Raw genomic sequence first — 17,665 nt, 5'->3', positions numbered from 1 at the left:
GCGGAAAGGTCAGGGAATGACCACTGCATATCCCGGAGCAATATGGCCTTAGTTGCTAATGCTCCTAAAAACCAAATAACAAACAAACAAACAATCGTAAAAAATGTTTGTAATGTAGTTTCACATGTAAACTTTTTCGAAATTTTCCGTGCTTCTCGTGTGGGCTTTCTTTACCTTCGCCGCCATAATTTTTTTCTTCTTCATATAAAATCGGTTTACATTCATTTCAGAAGTAGTATAATCATAATGTTTTTAGACTAAACTGAGGGCAGGGGATAATTTTCTCATTGTGAAAAAAAAAAAAAAAAAAAAACAGCTGATTAAGCAAAATTTTAAAAATTTTTATAAATTGTAAAAGAGGAATGGCAATGCTTGGTCCACTATTAATATCAAATTTCAAAAATCAATATCAAAAATTTCATCCCCAGTACCATTTAATTGAAATTCCTGTATATTATGTTTTTTATTTCACACGTACCAGGACAGTAAAACTAGTTTTACTGTCCTGGATTATATTAAATACAATGTGTTCAGTTTCTGTAACATGTTTATTTTAGACGGAGGTTAAAGGTGACAGTAAGTTACAACACATTTGCTATGAATAACGGGAATGTAGACATTTCGGAGTAGAGAAGAGAAACTGCTGTCACGCATTTCCTAAACCTTCCTTTTTCACAATGTTGACACCACTATCTTGCTCCTCAAGGCTGATATCAGAGAGGCTCGAGCGCATACGTGAGTAATATTGCACATTTTGATTGACAAGACTTGTATCTTCTCCTTCTTGAGTGGAGGTGCCAGGTAAACATTTGCTACACCATGTGATGAAATCTGGAGTAGCTAAAAGAGGCAATAAATTATTTAATTAAATGTCTTTAAAATCTACCATCTCTTGGTTTAGATAAAAAAAATATTTAATGTACATCGCCATCAATTACGATAACTGAAACACATTAGTTGTGGAAAAATGATTCAAGGAAGCAAAGATTGGGTAACATTAGACTTTTAAAAATTAAATAGAATTATAAAAATACTACTAAATACTTTACAACCTTCATCTCTTTCAACAGTTTCATCAGAGTATTAATTCAGTCTCTTTCTAAATTTACCTAAGACCAAGTTTATTTACCTAAATTTATCTGTGTGTAATTAGCATTAGCATTAGTAGAGGCATTTGATGCAAGAAAGCAAGCTTATGCAGCATCAGCCAAAAAAAAAAAAAATAAAGTAAAATAAATAAATAAAAAATAACCACTTCCACTTCACCCCTCTGTTCGTTCGAAATACCTGTCCAGCTGAGCCTTAAACTTATTTAGGCTATCAACTTCCACGACAAGGGATGGAAGTCTGTTCCACCTACCAACCACCCTCTGGCTAAAGGCAAATTTCTGCACATCTATCCTACATCTGTCTTTCCTCAATTTGAACTTATGCCCTCTCAGGTGATTATTCTGAGCAAGAGGAAGAATCCCATCAGCATTGAGCATGCTCAAACCATTCAAGGCTTTGTACACCTCTATCAGATCACCTCGCTGGTGCCTAGTCTCCAAACACTGTAATTCGCAAAACTTAAGCCTTTCTTCGTAAGAGCACCCCTTTGTTCCATTCACTAATCTTGTTGCTCTTCTCTGTACTCGTTCCAGCAGCTCTACATCCTTCTTGAAATGAGGCCTCCAGGCCTGTATACAGTACTCTAGGTGTGGCCTGACCATTGCCTTATACAAGGGAATAATCATCTCCTTAACCCTGCTAGAAAAATTCCTATATATCATTGACAATACACCATGAACTACTCTTGCAGCCCGTCTGCACTGCTCAGAGAACTTCATATCTGCCTGCACAACCACCCCCAGGTCCCTTTCATTCTCTACCACTGTCAGTGTAGTACCACAGAGTTGATATGTTGCTCTGGGGTTGCTGTTTCCCATATGTTGTACTTTACATTTGCCAATGTTAAACTTCATTTGCCACCTCTCAGCCCATCTGCTCAACCTTTCCAGATCCTGTTGCAGCAGCATAGTGTCAGTAGTGTCCTTGACAACCCTGCCAACCTTCGTATCATCTGCAAACTTGGACATTAAGCTTGATATACCATCATCAATATCATTTATAAATACAGAGAACAATAAAGGACCCAATACTGAACCCTGAGGGAACTCCACTAATAACATTAGTCCACGATGAGCAGTGTCCATTGATTACCACTCTGTCTTCTCCCCCTCAACCACCCCTTTATCCATAGCAGCAATTTGCCTCCAATCCCACACTGCTCCACTTTGTGCAGCAGTCTTCCATCTGCAACAGTATCAAAAGCCTTTCTAAGATCCAAGTATATAATATCAAAGTTATTCCCTGCATCCAGTTCTTTTGTGACTGCATCATAGTATCCAATCAAATTGGTCAGGCAAGACTTCCCCTTAACAAAACCATGCTGTGTCCGAGCTATAACTGAAGTCTTGTCTAGATGATCCTGCAGTGCTTCTTTAACCAGTGCCTCCATTAATTTTCTGGGAACAGAAGTTAAACTCACAGGTCTATAATTACTTGTGTCAGCGTTTGATCCTCCCTTGTGAATTGGGGTCACATTTGCACATCTCCAGTCCATGGGTACTTCCCCTGAGTCCAAGGAAGCTCTCATAATTATGGCTAAGGGTTTGCTTACTTCCTTTGCTGCCTCCTTTAATATAACTGGATAGATCCCATCCACCCCAGGTGCCTATCTTGTGTTTATCTTCAACAATTTCTCCTCCACTTTACTCTCAGTTATTACAAGGTTCTCTAGCTTACTGCTAGAGTTGAATACGCCTCTGGCATTCCCCTCGCTGAATAACTCCTCATGTGTGAATGTCGATGCAAAATATTCATTTAGTTTGTTAGCTACCTGAGCAGGGTCATGAACAACTATAGAGACAAACAGAGTGGGCCAGCAAATCAGAATATCTTGTAATGGGAGATTTTAACTCTCCAGATGTTGACTGGAACTTGTCAGTTGGTTAAATCCACAGTAACAAGATTTTGTGGATTTATTTGATGACTGTTTTCTACACCAACATATTAGAGAAGCAATGAAGGAAGGCAATATTTTAATATTCTTTATCTGATTAACAGCAGCAACTCTTCATTCTCTAAGAATCTGCAGATAAATGACCCGATAGGTGGCAATGATCATAATATATTGATGTGAGCATTTACTTAAAAATGTAACTACTGTCTAGGGTGAAGGAAAAGAATTTTCTCCCATGGAGGTGATATAGGAGAAATGGTCTTAGACAGTTTTTGTTTTGTTATTGTTTGTTTGTTATTTGGTTTTTAGGAGCATTAGCAACTAAGGCCATATTGCTCCAGGGATATGCGGTGGTCATTCCCTGACCTTTCCGCATCCTCTGTATTTGGCGGGCATGGGCTCGAACCCCGGTCTAATCAAGAGGCGTGTGCTATGCACTGCTGCTCCTGCCCACCTGGCTACAGAGGTGCTAGACAGTTTTTAAATTCTTCTTAATGGGACTAACTGATAATGTTACCATTGGCAAATTCTAAATGGGAAGCATTCAGAGAAGTAATCATTGATGCTACCAAGCTTTTCATACTGAGATATTCAAACTTTAGACCTGAATGAATGCCATATGGACTGGTGAGACTAGTGTCAGAGAAGGAAAAAAGAAAAACATGGAATGATTATAAATTATCAGATGACATAGAAACCTGCAGTAACTATAAACTAATCTGCAATCAAGTCACTAAGGAGAGATTTCCCATGGGTAAGCTAAGGTTTATCTTTGACTAATTCTTAACCCAAGATTTCTCATAAGACAAATTATGAGAAATTTTTGGCAAAGAAAAGTAGCAATGGATTCTTTGCTTATAATTAGCACTAGAAGAAAAGGGATTCACCACATTGACCCACTAAATATATGTATGGCATAATGATACTATTCAGGTTGCTGACAAAGTGAATAAATATTCATGACTGAATACATTCTTAGGGATGGGAATATGAGTATACTAGATTAAAATTGGGAACTAAATGATGTTGTGATAACTGAGAAGAAAGTGGAAGAGAAATTGAAGCTAAAAGTAAATAAGTCACCTGGAGGCAAGGAATCCATCCAATTACAATCATGAGCCAAAAAATTTTGATCACTTCTGTCTTCATAAGTGAATGCATCCTACAACATCTAGGAGTGATGTTACCAAAGCAGCATAAATAGTGATGGCACAAGTAGTGCCCATCAGTTCACCAGTACAAAGCCCATGAAATTATGAAAAAGAAGGACCTGACAGAGTTTGGAGAATGAATTTACGGCACTGGGAAAGTAGATACAGCATATCAGCATTGTCACTTTGCAGTCATTATTGGCTGTTTGAGGGCCACTACAGGGAAGGTCTAGTGGGAATGGTCCAAAGAGAGATGCACAACCGGCCAACATGCCAGGACAGAGACCACCACTGGATGATAGTTGTGCAGAGAGAAATGTTTCCAAGCACACATCCAGTGATGTTGTTGCCAATAGGCCTACAGAGAAGGCAGCCTGTTCATGTGTTGACCAACCATCATTGACACCTTTGCCTGTAGTGACATGAGAGCATCATTCCTGGACATTGGATGACTGGAAAAGAGTCACCCAGTCTGATGAATCAAGGTTGCACCTCCACTATGCCACTGGGTGGGTGCATGTTCAATCATGAGCAGTTGAACAGCTGCACACAGACTGCATGAAATGATGAAAAAGAAGGACCTGACAGAGTTTGGAGAATGAATTCACGGCAGAAGAGTGCAGCAGTGGCATCATGGTTTACAGGATGTTTTCATGGACATCACTGTGTCTCCTCATTCCCATTGAACACAATCTCACTGCCAGATCCTACCTCAGCATTGTTTTGGACCAAGTTTTGCACTATATCGTGACTGACTATGCATCTAGATGCCAAGGTACTCTTTCAACAAGACAATGCCCTTTGTCATAATGGCTGCATTGTGCTGGAATGGCCCAAGGATCATGTCCAAGCATTTCATGTGCTCCCCTGTCCACCAGATTCCTCCAAAATCAATCCCATCAAACATTTGTGGAATGCAGTGGAACTTGGCATTTGCTAGCCCATGCCAGTACCTCACTTTGTTGCCAAACTCTGGGATATACTTCTGTCCTGCTGGTCCAGGACACCTGCAGATACCTTGCAGTCTCATGGACTTGATGTCATGCCAGGTGCAAGTGGTTATCATGCCGAAAGGTGGCCCAGCATGCTATTAGGTAGATGGTCATAGTGTTTTGGCTCATGAGTGTATATTAAGAGAAGCAGGAGAAAAGAGGTAAGCAAACCTTTAGACATAGTTATGAGAGCATACTTGGTTTCATCCTTGGTTTCCCTACAGATTAGAAATCTGCAAATGTCTCCCATTTGCAAAGGGGATCGAAAGGCAAAAGTGAATAATTAGAGACCCATATGCTTTATTTCTGTTCCAGGGAAAATAATGAAGTCAGTGGTTAAAGACGTATTGCAGGATCACCTTGATAGGAATACAGTTATTCAAAAATCACAGCATGGATTTCTTAAAGGCTGCTCATGTCTGACCAATCTGATTAGTCATTGTGATTCAATAACAAAGGAACTGGATGCAAAATATAATATTTACATCATATACTTAGATTTCAGAAAAGCTGTTGACACTGTTCCATGTGAAAGACTGCTATACAAGTTGGAGAAGTATGGCATGAGGAAAAGTTACTGCTATGGACTGCTGTTGGAAGGTTGAGTAGCAAAATACAAGGTCATTATAAGTTGGCACTGCTCTTCTTCGATTAATGATATTGTTGATTCCCATGAAGTTTAGTGCTGGGCTCCTTCCTGTTTTCAATGTTCATTAATAATATTGATGAAGGCACATCAAACAGCTCATTGTCTAACTTTGCATATGATGCAGTGTTAAATGCAAGGTACTGCATATGTTGCAGTAATCTCAGGCTAACATATCAATTAGGTGGTACCACATGCAAAGTGGTGAACAATGAAAGAGATAGTTTGACATGAAATTGTCTGAGCAGTGCACATAGACTGTGCTGCTAGGACAGCTCATAAGGTACTTTCAGTAATATACAGGGATCTTTCCAGTTCAGACAAGGAATCTTATTCTATGAGGCAATAATTACACTACATCTTGAGTACTACATACATGTTTGAAAGTCTCATATTAAGAACAGTGTTGCTCTCTTGGAATTGGGTCCTGAGAAGAGTGACAAGATTAGTTAAGAATATAAAAGGATATTCTTACTATGAAAGACTTCAATTCTATAAGTTGCAGTGCTTGGAAAGTAGACACCTGTGAAGAGATCTGATTGAATTGTGTAATTTTTAAATGGACTGCATAAACTAGGTGTTTATGGTATCTTTACTCCTTTTTCAGTCAACATATTTAAGGGGACATATATTTAAAAAGGATGGTTGCAGAATGTGTGAAAATTTGTTTTAATTTATTATCTAGATCCAGCAAATTTATTTGCTGGATCTAGATAAGTTGGGCAGACAGCAGTTTACTGTCAGAACAAACTTCCAACCAGTTTTGTGGAAGTGGGTTGTTTGAATAAATTTAAGGAAGAATTAGATTATTAGATGGGCAGATCAGGTGGGTAGGTTTTTTTTTTTGCTGATGCTATATTACTTTGTTTTCTCGCATTATTGCCACTATACTATTATTATCAGTTAGGAATATACAAAGTCTTTAAAAAGTTAAGATTTTATTTATTATAAAAGAGCATTGGAAGTGGAGGGAGAAGATCATGAGTAATTGTAGGGATAATAGAGATCACTACATTATTGGTCCATCCACTTGCTGCTCCATCAAACAAGTAATGAGCAGCATTCTTTTGAAGCATGTCTTAGGTCTCTGTCATATAATGATATGAAAGTAGGACAAAAATATAGGAGAATGCAGCAGAAATTCTCCTTATTTTTAGAACTGCATTTGATGATGCTTCTTTAAATGTGACTATCTGAACTGACATTCAGCTCAAGCAATGATGATAAACAATTGCATAAGTGCATGAAAAAAATTTGATTAGCAGTTAACCATTTCAGAAATTGTTGATGAACTAGGAATCACCTTTGGATCATGCTTGGCGATTTTGACCAAAAACCTTATTGTGTATTGAGTATCAGCATATTTGTTCTAAAAGGTTCATCACTACAAACTGTGAGGCACTGAAAAAGAAAGAGTAAAATGAACCCTAATTTCATCAATTGCATTGTTACTGATAATGAAATGAGGGGTTTGGTTATGAACCTGAAATGAATTTCCAACACCCCAGTTGTAGTTACTAAACTTACTCCATCCCAAAAAATCATGACAGGTTCAATAAAAGAGGAAGGAAGGTTCAAAAAGGAAGCTTATACAAGAACCAAAAAAAAAAACTTCCCACATCAGTCCAATTTGTTTCTTTATTTTTATTCAGATTGCCCACTTCCACAACTCCAGATCGTAGTTTGTTCCAGTAATTAAATGCATCTACCTGAAAACAAATTTCCTCATTTATCCTACAACCATCTTTCCTCAATTTAAATTTTTGCTCCTTATAGGTGTAGTCCAAGCAAAAGGATGGATTCCATCAGCATTCAGTCCATTCAAATTGCCTTAAATCAGTTGACTCAATTCATTTGAATAGCCTTAAACCAATTGACTCAATCCATTCAAATTATCTTAAACAGCTCAGATATTGTCACAGATGCCTAGACTTTCTAATAAGAATACTATTCAACCTCACACTAATCTTGTTGCTCATCTCTGAACCGTTTCCAAGAAATTCACATCCTTCCAAAAATGTGGCTTCCAGACCTGTGTACAGTACTCAAGATGTGGCCCAACCATTGCCTTATACAAGGGGATAATCGCCTCCTCATCTCTGTATATCTTTGACAAGACCCATGAGCTGCCCTAGTAGGAAACTTCATGTCTGACTGTACAATTACTCCCATGTTTCTTTCAGTCTCCACTACCTTTATTGTGGCACCACATAGTTGCTACAATATTCAGGAATTTAGATGGCTTCAGGTGATGAAATGTGACATTTTGCAGCATAGCCCCTTTACTTTTTTAAATATCACATTGTTGCCTGTTGTGTCAGTCATCACAGACTTTAAATTATATTTTTGTTCAGTATGATAAAAAGCTGTATGTAGAGCATTTTTGAGAGCTACATGAGAATTCTTGGCCTTGGATTTGATTCAGTCACTTCTTCATATTAAGATGTTTTTGTCACTTATGTGCGATTTTTATATCATCCATAATTTGATTTCTGAGGAAATAGTCGCCGATTTGTCGGAAATGAAAACATTGGAGCCTATTATTGCATGACATCTTGCAGATGTAAATCTGCAGAACCTTCAGTTTGACTGAAATCAAATATACAAATTTGTATAGTTACAGAAGGATGTTACATGGTTGTATTCCATAAAATTAATTACTATAATTGATAACTACTCATACTATGTGAAATTAATAATATAGTTTATTAAGCTTGTAGCCCAAACAGATATACATTTAAGGTGACGTTTCAAGCATTTTACTGATACCCATCATCAGACTATGTTGTTGGGGGTAGAAGATAGAAACGGCTACAATTTGGTAACATTTGTAATTAATTATATTCCAGTAAATATTAATTGTGAATTTTAAGTCTAAAGGATTTTAGCTTAAATTTCCATTTGGGTTACACTAGAAAACAGAGATTAAGAAATAAGTAAATACATAAGGAGAAACATACATAAAATAAAATTCATTACCTGCTGTCAGACAACTGCTTGCCGAGTCTTCGAAAATCTGATGTGCATACTGGCAAGAGGTGCTGCTAACAGTTAATTTATTGGTGAGGGATTAAATCTATTGACCAATAGTAAGGTGCCAAGTTTTACTGTCCTGGATCCAGTAGTTCTTGTTATAATGGAAGCCTTGGTGTGAACTTTACCCTCATACTCTGATCATCTGTGGTTGTGCAGGCTGGTTCTGGGAGTCTGGATCAGGATGTATGTGGGTTGCTCTTCTGGATATCTGGACTGTTTTCTTTTTTTGTTTTTTTCCAATTTTTCCATTTCTTCTATTTTGTTGAATAAGCGAAAATATTCAAAGTTGAATTCCATTCCTTGTTTTCTGTTAATTGGTGAGGCTCCAAACATTTTTATAAAGAAGACTTCTTTAAAAAAATTTTTTCCGTTGTACTGGTTGTCTGTAGAGAGGATTCTAGTATTGTTGAAGTCCCATGTGTCACCACATTGGAAAGCATGTGGGGCTGTGTCAGATTTTAGGATTCTTCCATATTGTACATCTGTTTTACATTCTTCGATTCTGCAGTTGAGTCTTCTATATGATTCTACCTATGTACTCCCCACACCTACAATATATTTTATAAATAGGTCCTCTAGGGTTGGAGAATTTAACAGAAATTTAACCTAAAATCCTTAGACTTAAAATTCACAATATTTATTGGAATATAATTAATTACAAATGCTCCTAAATTTTTACGTTTTTTCATTTTCTATCCCTAACAGCATGGTCTGATGATGGATATCAGTAGGATGCCTGAAATGTCACTTTAAAGGTATAGTGGCCTTAAAGGTATTATGAATTATAGTAATTAATTGATTATAAGACAGTACAAATGTGTACTATCTGATAGTACACGTTTGTACATCTTATAATCAATTAATAATCTGCAAATGAATGTCTTGTCCAGCCTTAAATTTATTTAAGCTATCAACTTCCACAACAAAAGATGGAAGTCTGTTCCGCCAACCAAATACCCACTGGCTAAAGGCAAACTTCCGCACATCTATCCTACATCTGTCTTTCCTCAATTTGAATTCATGCCCTCTCAAGTGATTATTCTGAGCAAGAGGAAGAATCCCATCAGCATTGAGCATGCTCAAACCATTCAAGGCCTTATACACCTCAATCAGATCACCCCACAGGTGCCTAGTCTCCAGATGCTGCAACTTACAGAACTTAAGCCTTTCTTTGTAAGCACATCCCTTTGTTCCTCTCACCAATCTTGTTGCCCTTCACTGTACACACTCAAGCAACTCAACATCCTTCCTAAAATGAGGCCTCCAGATCTGTATGCAGTGCCTAAGGTGTGGCCTACAATTGCCTTATACAAGCGGATAATCACCTCCTTGTCTCTTCTAGCAAACTTCCTATATATCATTGACAAAACTCCATGACCTGCTCTGGCAGCTCATCTGCACTACTCAGAGAACTTCACTGACTGCACAATTACCCCCCAGGACTTTTTCATTCTCCACCTCCCTGAATGTAGTACCACACAGTTGGTACATTTCTTTTCGGTTATTGCTATCCATATGGAGTACTTTGCATTTGTCAATGTCAAACTTTAGTTTCTACTTCTCAACCCATCTACCTAACTTTTCCAGATCTTGTTGCAGTAGCATACTCTCTTTACTGTCATTAACAGCCCTGCCAGCCTTTGTATCATCTGCAAACTAGGACATTAAGCCTGATATGTTTTCATTGATAAATACACAAAACAAGAATGGGCCCAGCACCGAACCCTGGGGACACCACTAATAACATTAGTACACATAAAGCAGTGTCCATTTATTACCACCCTCTGTCATCTCCCACTCAACCAGCCCTTTATTCATTGCAGCAACTTGCCCTTAATGCCATACTACTCCAGTTTGTAAAGCAGTCTTCCATCTGCAACAGTATCAAAAGCTTTCCTGAAATCCAAATATATGATATCAAAATTATTTTTTGCATCCAGTTCCTTTGTGAGTGGGAGAAGACAGAGCGTGGTAATCAATGAACACTGCTCTTCATGGACTAATGTTAACAGTGGAGTTCCTCAGGGTTTAGTGTTGGGTCCATTGTTGTTTTCTGTATTTATAAATGATACTGATGATGGTATATCAAGCTTAATGTCTAAGTTTGCAGACAATACACGCAGGGTTGTTATGGACACTAATGACAGTACACTGCTGCAACAGGGTCTAGAAAAGTTGAGCAGATGGGCTGTGAGGTGGCAAATGAAGTTTAACATTGACAAATGTAAAGTACTACATATGGGATCAGTAACCCCAGAGTAATGTATCAACTCTGTGGTAATAAACTGACATTGGTGGAGAATGAAAAGGACCTGGTGGTAATTGTGCAGGCAGATATGAAGTTCTCTGAGCAGTGCAGACGGTCTGCAAGAGTAGCTCAGTGTCTTGTCAATGATATACAGGAATTTTTCAAGCAGGGGATAAGGAGGTGATTATCCCCTTGTATAAGGCAATGGTCAGGCCACACCTTGAGTACTGTATACAGGTCTGGAGGCCTCATTTTAAGAAGGATGTAGAGCTGTTGGAACGAGTACAGAGATGGGCAACAAGATTAGTGAATGGAACAAAGGGTTGCTCTTACAAAGAAAGGCTTAAGTTTTGCTGATTACAGTGTTTGGAGACTAGGCACCTGCGAGGTGATCTGATTGAGGTGTATAAAGTCTTGAATGGTTTGAGCATACTCAATGCTGATGGGATTCTTCCTCTTGCTCAGAATAATCACCTGAGAGGGCATAAATTTAAATTGAGGAAAGACAGTTGTAGGATAGATGGGCGGAAGTTTGCCTTTAGCCTGCAGGTAATTGATTGGTGGAACAGACTTCCATATTTTGTGGAAGTTGACAGCCTAAATAAAGTTAAAGCTGAGCTGGACAGGTATTTGGAATGAAAGGAGGGGTGAAATGGGCGCAGTTTTTTTTTTTTTTTGGCTAATGCTGCATAGGCTTGCTTTCTTTCTTGCATCGTATGTCTCTGCTAATGCTATTACTGTTGTCTTCTGCATCACTTCTTTAACCAGTGACTACATTATTTTTCCCAGAACAGAAGTTAAACTAACAGGTATATAATTATTTGTGTCACCCCCTTTGTGAATTGGGGATACATTTGCACATCTCCAGTCCATGGGGACCACCCCTGAATCTAAGGATGCTCTCATAATTATGGCTAAGGGTTTGCTTACTTCCCTCACTGCCTCCTTCAATATAACTGCATAGATTCCATCCACCCCAGGTGACTTTTTTATGTTTAAACTGCAACAATTTCTTCTCCACTTTGCTCTCAGTTATTACAAACTCATTTAGCTACCTGTTAAGAGTTTAGTAAACTTCTGTCCTCTCAGAAAATGTTTAACATGGAATTCAGTTCCATGCTAGTGCTATGTTGTAAAAACATCTTTGTTGTTGATAATTTTTAACTGTTCTATAAGACTTACACTTTCTGTCTAGAATATTATAAACCATTTTCATTTTTAACTGGAGTCAACAAATAATTAAACTTACAATATGCAAGTATAAGTTGTAACATGGTATGATCACAAGTTATTGTGCACTTTCCTGTGACTTTTAAATCAATCTGTTCATGAGAGAAGTGAGCTTTCCAATTTTTTGGAAAGGTGTTATTATTCGAGCACGTTTAACAGTAGACACAATTGAGAAAACAAAGTCACTGGTGTGTCAAAAGCACCCATCTCAAAACTATACAATATTGAAAGATTGAAGGAGAATGTGACTCTAAAAGAAAGAAATACAGCAGAAAGTTGGCACTCCAAGAACGACACCACAGGAATTTAAAGCCAGTTGTTTATCAGAACAGAGGTTCACTGCAGATAAAATGATGAAAATTTAGTTTAGGGTGGTTGGTTAGTTTTGATAGGATTTTAGGCCCATTAGCAACTTAAGCCATATTGTGCTCTATATAATGTCTATAAATTGCATGTTCTGTGGTTGATTTGCTGTTTTCTGAACAAAATTCCCAAGTTTCTGGGGGAAAAAAACAGGCTATCTTTGCTCAAGACTAATTCAGCAATGTTTTGGAAAAGGCCAATAAAAATTCATGACATTGGGTCTTTATCACCCAGTGTGGGGAGGGCAGTGATTATTTCATGTATGCTACCCACAAGTAATTCACTTTAGGCAAAGACTCATTTCCAAATGAACTGTGCTGCGGGAGTTGAAGGAGCTTAGATTTGGTAGCAGTGTACCTATATGAAACCCATTTCTTTCTGGAAAAAAATTAAAAGATTTGGAGTGGTGCCACCAAAGCCAAGACAGGACTGTGGAAAAAGATATGGCCTACGAGTCTTGAATTGCACATTTTTGCACAAATGACTGGGTGAAGGCGTACGAACTTTATCCAGACTACCCAATTTCCAATATCATCAGGAAATTGACCACAGAATACAGGCATATATATATATCGTGATGTGGCCTAAGTAGCTGATATGCCTAAAACACTCCAACTTCTATATTTTTGGATAATTATCATGTACGTATTGATAATGGTGTTGTCAGTTAGAAACCAATCAATTTTAGTCGAACAAAATTGGTTTGCCAGAGGAAGAGTATTAATGCCTTGGAAGAAATCAAATCAGAGTGCTCATCAGGCATTCATACTTCTAACTCAATACTGGAACCTTTTGTGCACCAGGTTGTACAGAGGGAACATTAGAAGGCAGATAGTTTTGGTCCTAAAGGCAATTGTAATTTAGGATGACTCAATTATCATTAGAACCAGGGCATGTTTGCCATAGGACAAAGTTAATCTCACAGAAAAATTGTCTTTTAGAGGAACAAAAGGTGATATTGAGATGCATGTAGCTACTAATAATATTAAGCCACCTCTTGTCTGGAGAAGATTGTAAAGTGAAATTTTCCATACAATGGCCAGCACTTGACAGCAAAAGGGAATGCATTTCTAAAGAGACGATGCATTTGAATAGAAAATATGCAAGAATATTTGTTGATTCCACTGAGAAAGAGAGAGTTGGGTTTTTAGAAACTGTTAGATTAGGGAACTATATCATATCTTACCCACTACAATTCTAATTATAATTTGCTCTATATTTCTCCCATACATTGTTTTACAGGCTAGAAGGAACAGTTACAAGGGAAAGCCTGGGAAATATATATATATATGTATGTATGTCTATAGTGGTGAGTGCTTAAGCTTTCCCAGTGTTTAGTTACTACATTAGGGCGTCCCCGGTGTTATATAATTTTAATTGCAGGTATCAGTCTCCGATCTTGGATGATTGTGAGCTGCAATGACCTTGGGCCCTGCAGAAGCCCCCGATTATCTCTGGCCTTAGTGAATGTACATCCTACAGACAATACTTGACAGACCATGTCAACTTGCAGTAATTTTCTTTGTGGATTCATTAATCTGGAGGTCCACAACCAAATATGAGGAAACAAATTGAAACAATTTGTAATAAATTTCTTTAAATCATTCATAATCCAATGGACTTGGCACAACATTAGTTTCTGTGCAGAAAACTGCACATTGATATCTACATTGGTGTTACTGATGTGGAAGTGGTTGTCTTGTTTAATTAGAACAAAAATAAAATATGCTTTTAAAATTGAGTATTTCGTTTTGTTACTACAAAGGAAGTATCAAAAACATGATTATACAGGATAAAAAAAATAGAAAAGAAGAATACTTACAGTCTGGTCGAATAACAGTAAGTCCTGCTAGCCATAGCGACATGTAGACAATAAGAGACACAAAACAGAGAACCATGCCTATTATAAGAAAACTAACGGGTCCATTGCGATCAAATTCCTAAATAAAAAATAAAATGGATAACATTAGCAATTCTGTATAATGATTATGAAACACTGGACAGATAGATAGACAAAGAGCGACTCAATATGTTCTTTTCACAAAATTTTGACACTTCTAATATCTTAAATAAAGCACACAGAAATTTCTAATTATTAGCTTCTCAAAAATAAACTATAGTATGCATGTATATGACCACCCCACAAGTGAATGCATCCCATAACACCTAGAAGTGACTTTCCTGACTGATGCAGCATATATAGTGACGAAACTGGTAGTGCCTGCCAGTTTACCAGTACAGAGCCTGTGCAGTGAGGAAGGAAAAGATGATGGAGTTTGAACGGGAAATGAGTTGCGGGCCTAGAGAAGCAAGGCAAGCATTTCAATACCCGCAGGCATTGTTGACTGTTCAAAGGCTGCTGCAGTGAAGGTGTAGCGAGAATGGTCAAAGTGGGATGCACAGCCACCCAACATTGTGGTAATATGCATTACGTTTGGGCCTTGGATGGGAACGCCACCCCTGGTTGACAGGCAAGGTGAACGGCGGTTGTCACATGCTGTCCAGAACAATAGATGGCTCACGATCCCTCAGTTAATGACACTATAATCGCTGCCCACAGAGAAACATTTCCGAGCGCGCCATTTAGCAGAAGCTCTTGCAGATAGGCTGACAAAGTAGTCAGTGTCCATATTGACCAACTATCATCAATGGGTGTGCCTGCAGTGGATACGAGAGCACTGTTCCTAACCATTAGACGACTGGAAAAGAGTCGTCACCTCATCTGATGAATCAAGGTACCAGCTCCATCATGCTGATGGACGAGGTGAACAGCCACTACCTGGATGATATCAGCATTTTTCGAATGTTTTATTTCAACAGGACAGTGCCCCTTGTGATCTGATTGTGCAAGAATGGTCAAAGGATCATGTCCAACCAAAAAAAAAAACCAAACTATTATGTTTAGGCCACCCGAATAATTAAATTCATCTGCCGTTCTGTGTCTTATGTCTGTTAATTGCATGTGTTCTATGGTGGATTTGTCTGTTTGCTGGACGAAAAATCTGTTTCTGGGGGGGAAAACTGCTATCTACGCCTGAGACTGACTAACTCGGCCACGAAGTGAAAAAGTCCATTAAAGTTCTTCGCGTCATTGACGGGATTCGAACCCGGGCCTTTTCCACCCGGTGTGGGGAGGATGGTGACCATACCACTGTGCTACACGTGCAGACGATCATGTCCAACCACTTGGTGTGCTCTACTTTCCACCAAATTCACCCAGCATCAGTCTCATCAAGAATTTGTGGGATGTGATGGAATGCAGCTTTCGCCAGTCCATGCCAGTGCCTCGGCAAACTGGGATGTCCTGTTCAGCTGGTCCATGATGTCTGAGGACATCAGCCCACTGACTCATTGAGATGATTTCATGCCTGGTACAAGTGTTTTTCACGGCGAAAGCCAGACCTAAACGCAATAGATAGGTGGTCATATTTTTTTCTCTCATGGGTCTCTCATCCAGATTTTTGTAAAGCATTTGATTCGTCCCTCTTGGAAGGCTACTATAAATAAACTAGAAGTTGAAGGTAATTTTCTATTTCTAATAAACAATATTGGTGATTTAAAGATAGTAAAGGTGGCTAACAATTCTAGTCAGGCCATGAAGCTTTCAAAACACTTCGATTGGTTGCATACATGGTCCGAAAAATGAAACTAAAGGCTAATTTTTCTGAATGTAAGGTGAGAAACAGAAATCCAGACACGAGTGAGACTGGGGTGGGGGGACAAACTAAAGTGGTTAAAGACTTAAATGTTTAAATAAAATCTGAGATGAAATTTTCCATGCAGAAAAAACAGGCAGATAGGAAGGCATGTGATGTCCTGGCCATGATTTATAGGACCTTTACTAACAAGAATATCATCATCCCTCTATACAAGACAATGTGGGGATATATTTGAAATATTGCAGTAGTCGTGGTAAATGATTCAAGAAAACAAGCTTATAGAGCATCAGTTAAAAAAGAAAAAGAAAAAAATACACACTTCTATCCATATCCTCCAAAAATTTGTCTCGCATCAGATCACCCCGCAGGTGCCTAGCAGTAGCGTAGCTACCCTTTTTCAGGCCCGGAGGCAAATAACATGTTTGGGGCCCCTACTTAATTAATGAAAATTGCAAAAACAGGGGACAGCCAAAGACGCCGGTCCCGGAGGCAATTGCCTTGCCTGCCCACATGGTAGCTATGCCACCGGTGCCTAGTCTCCAGAAGCTCCAATTTCCACAACTAAAGCCTTTCTAGGAAAGAGCACCCTTTTCTCTGTACCCATTCCAGAAGATCATCACTTCCTTATCCCTCCTAGCAAACATTCTGTATATGATTGACAAGACCACATGAGCTGTTCGGGCAGCATGTCAGCACTTCTCAGAGAATTTCATATCTGACTGCACAATTACCCCAGATTTTTTTCATTTTCCACTACCATGAGGGCTGTACAACGCAGTTGATAAGTTACTCTGAGATCATTGCTACCCATATGCAATACTTTGCATTTGGCAATGCTTAACTTCAACTGCCATTTCTCAGCCCATTGATCCAATTTTCTTATATCTTGTTGAAGTAGCTGACCCTTAATACTTTCGTCAACCATCCTGTCAAATTTGTATCATCTGAAAACTTTGCATTGAGCCCTCATGAGTATCATTAATAAATAATTTTTTGGCTGATGCTGCATAAGCTTGCTTTCTTGCATCAAATGCCTCTACTAATGCTAATGCTAATGCTAATATTACAAACATCAATGGGTCTGGAACTGAAATGTGGGGAATTCCACTAATAACATATAAAGATGAGCAGTACTCATTAATAATCAATCTCTGTCTTCTCCCACTCAACTCTCCCTTAATCCGTAGCTGTAGTTTGTTACTACAACCACACAGCTCCAATTTGTGCAGCACTATTTTATGCAGAACAGTGTCAAAAGCTTTTCTGAAATCATGGGTACACCAATGCTAGGAGTTTGGTAAATAAATTTGATGAATTTGAGGTATTGCTCAAAACA

At 38.4% G+C, this 17,665-nt stretch overlaps 1 protein-coding gene across 1 annotated transcript in view; it reads right to left on the bottom strand.

The window, feature by feature from the left end:
• Positions 1 to 529: 529 nt before the first annotated feature.
• LOC150090297 (solute carrier family 60 member 1-like) overlaps positions 530 to 17,665 on the bottom strand; it is a 171,256-nt gene continuing 154,120 nt past the window's right edge. The window contains exons 10-11 of the mRNA XM_090369068.1: positions 14,493 to 14,610; positions 530 to 840 (exon numbers count right to left, since the gene is read on the bottom strand). Coding sequence (XP_090225194.1) covers positions 647 to 840; positions 14,493 to 14,610 — 312 coding nt within the window. The 3' untranslated portion in view covers positions 530 to 646. The remainder of the gene's footprint in view (positions 841 to 14,492; positions 14,611 to 17,665) is intronic.

Source organism: Mastigoproctus giganteus, chromosome 2, assembly GCF_048544385.1.
Source record: "Mastigoproctus giganteus isolate SK-2022 chromosome 2, ASM4854438v1, whole genome shotgun sequence".
In the NCBI taxonomy this organism is placed as follows: domain Eukaryota; kingdom Metazoa; phylum Arthropoda; class Arachnida; order Uropygi; family Thelyphonidae; genus Mastigoproctus; species Mastigoproctus giganteus.
The sequence above is the reverse complement of the archived record's forward strand: the minus strand, read 5'-3'. Positions and strand labels throughout refer to the sequence as shown.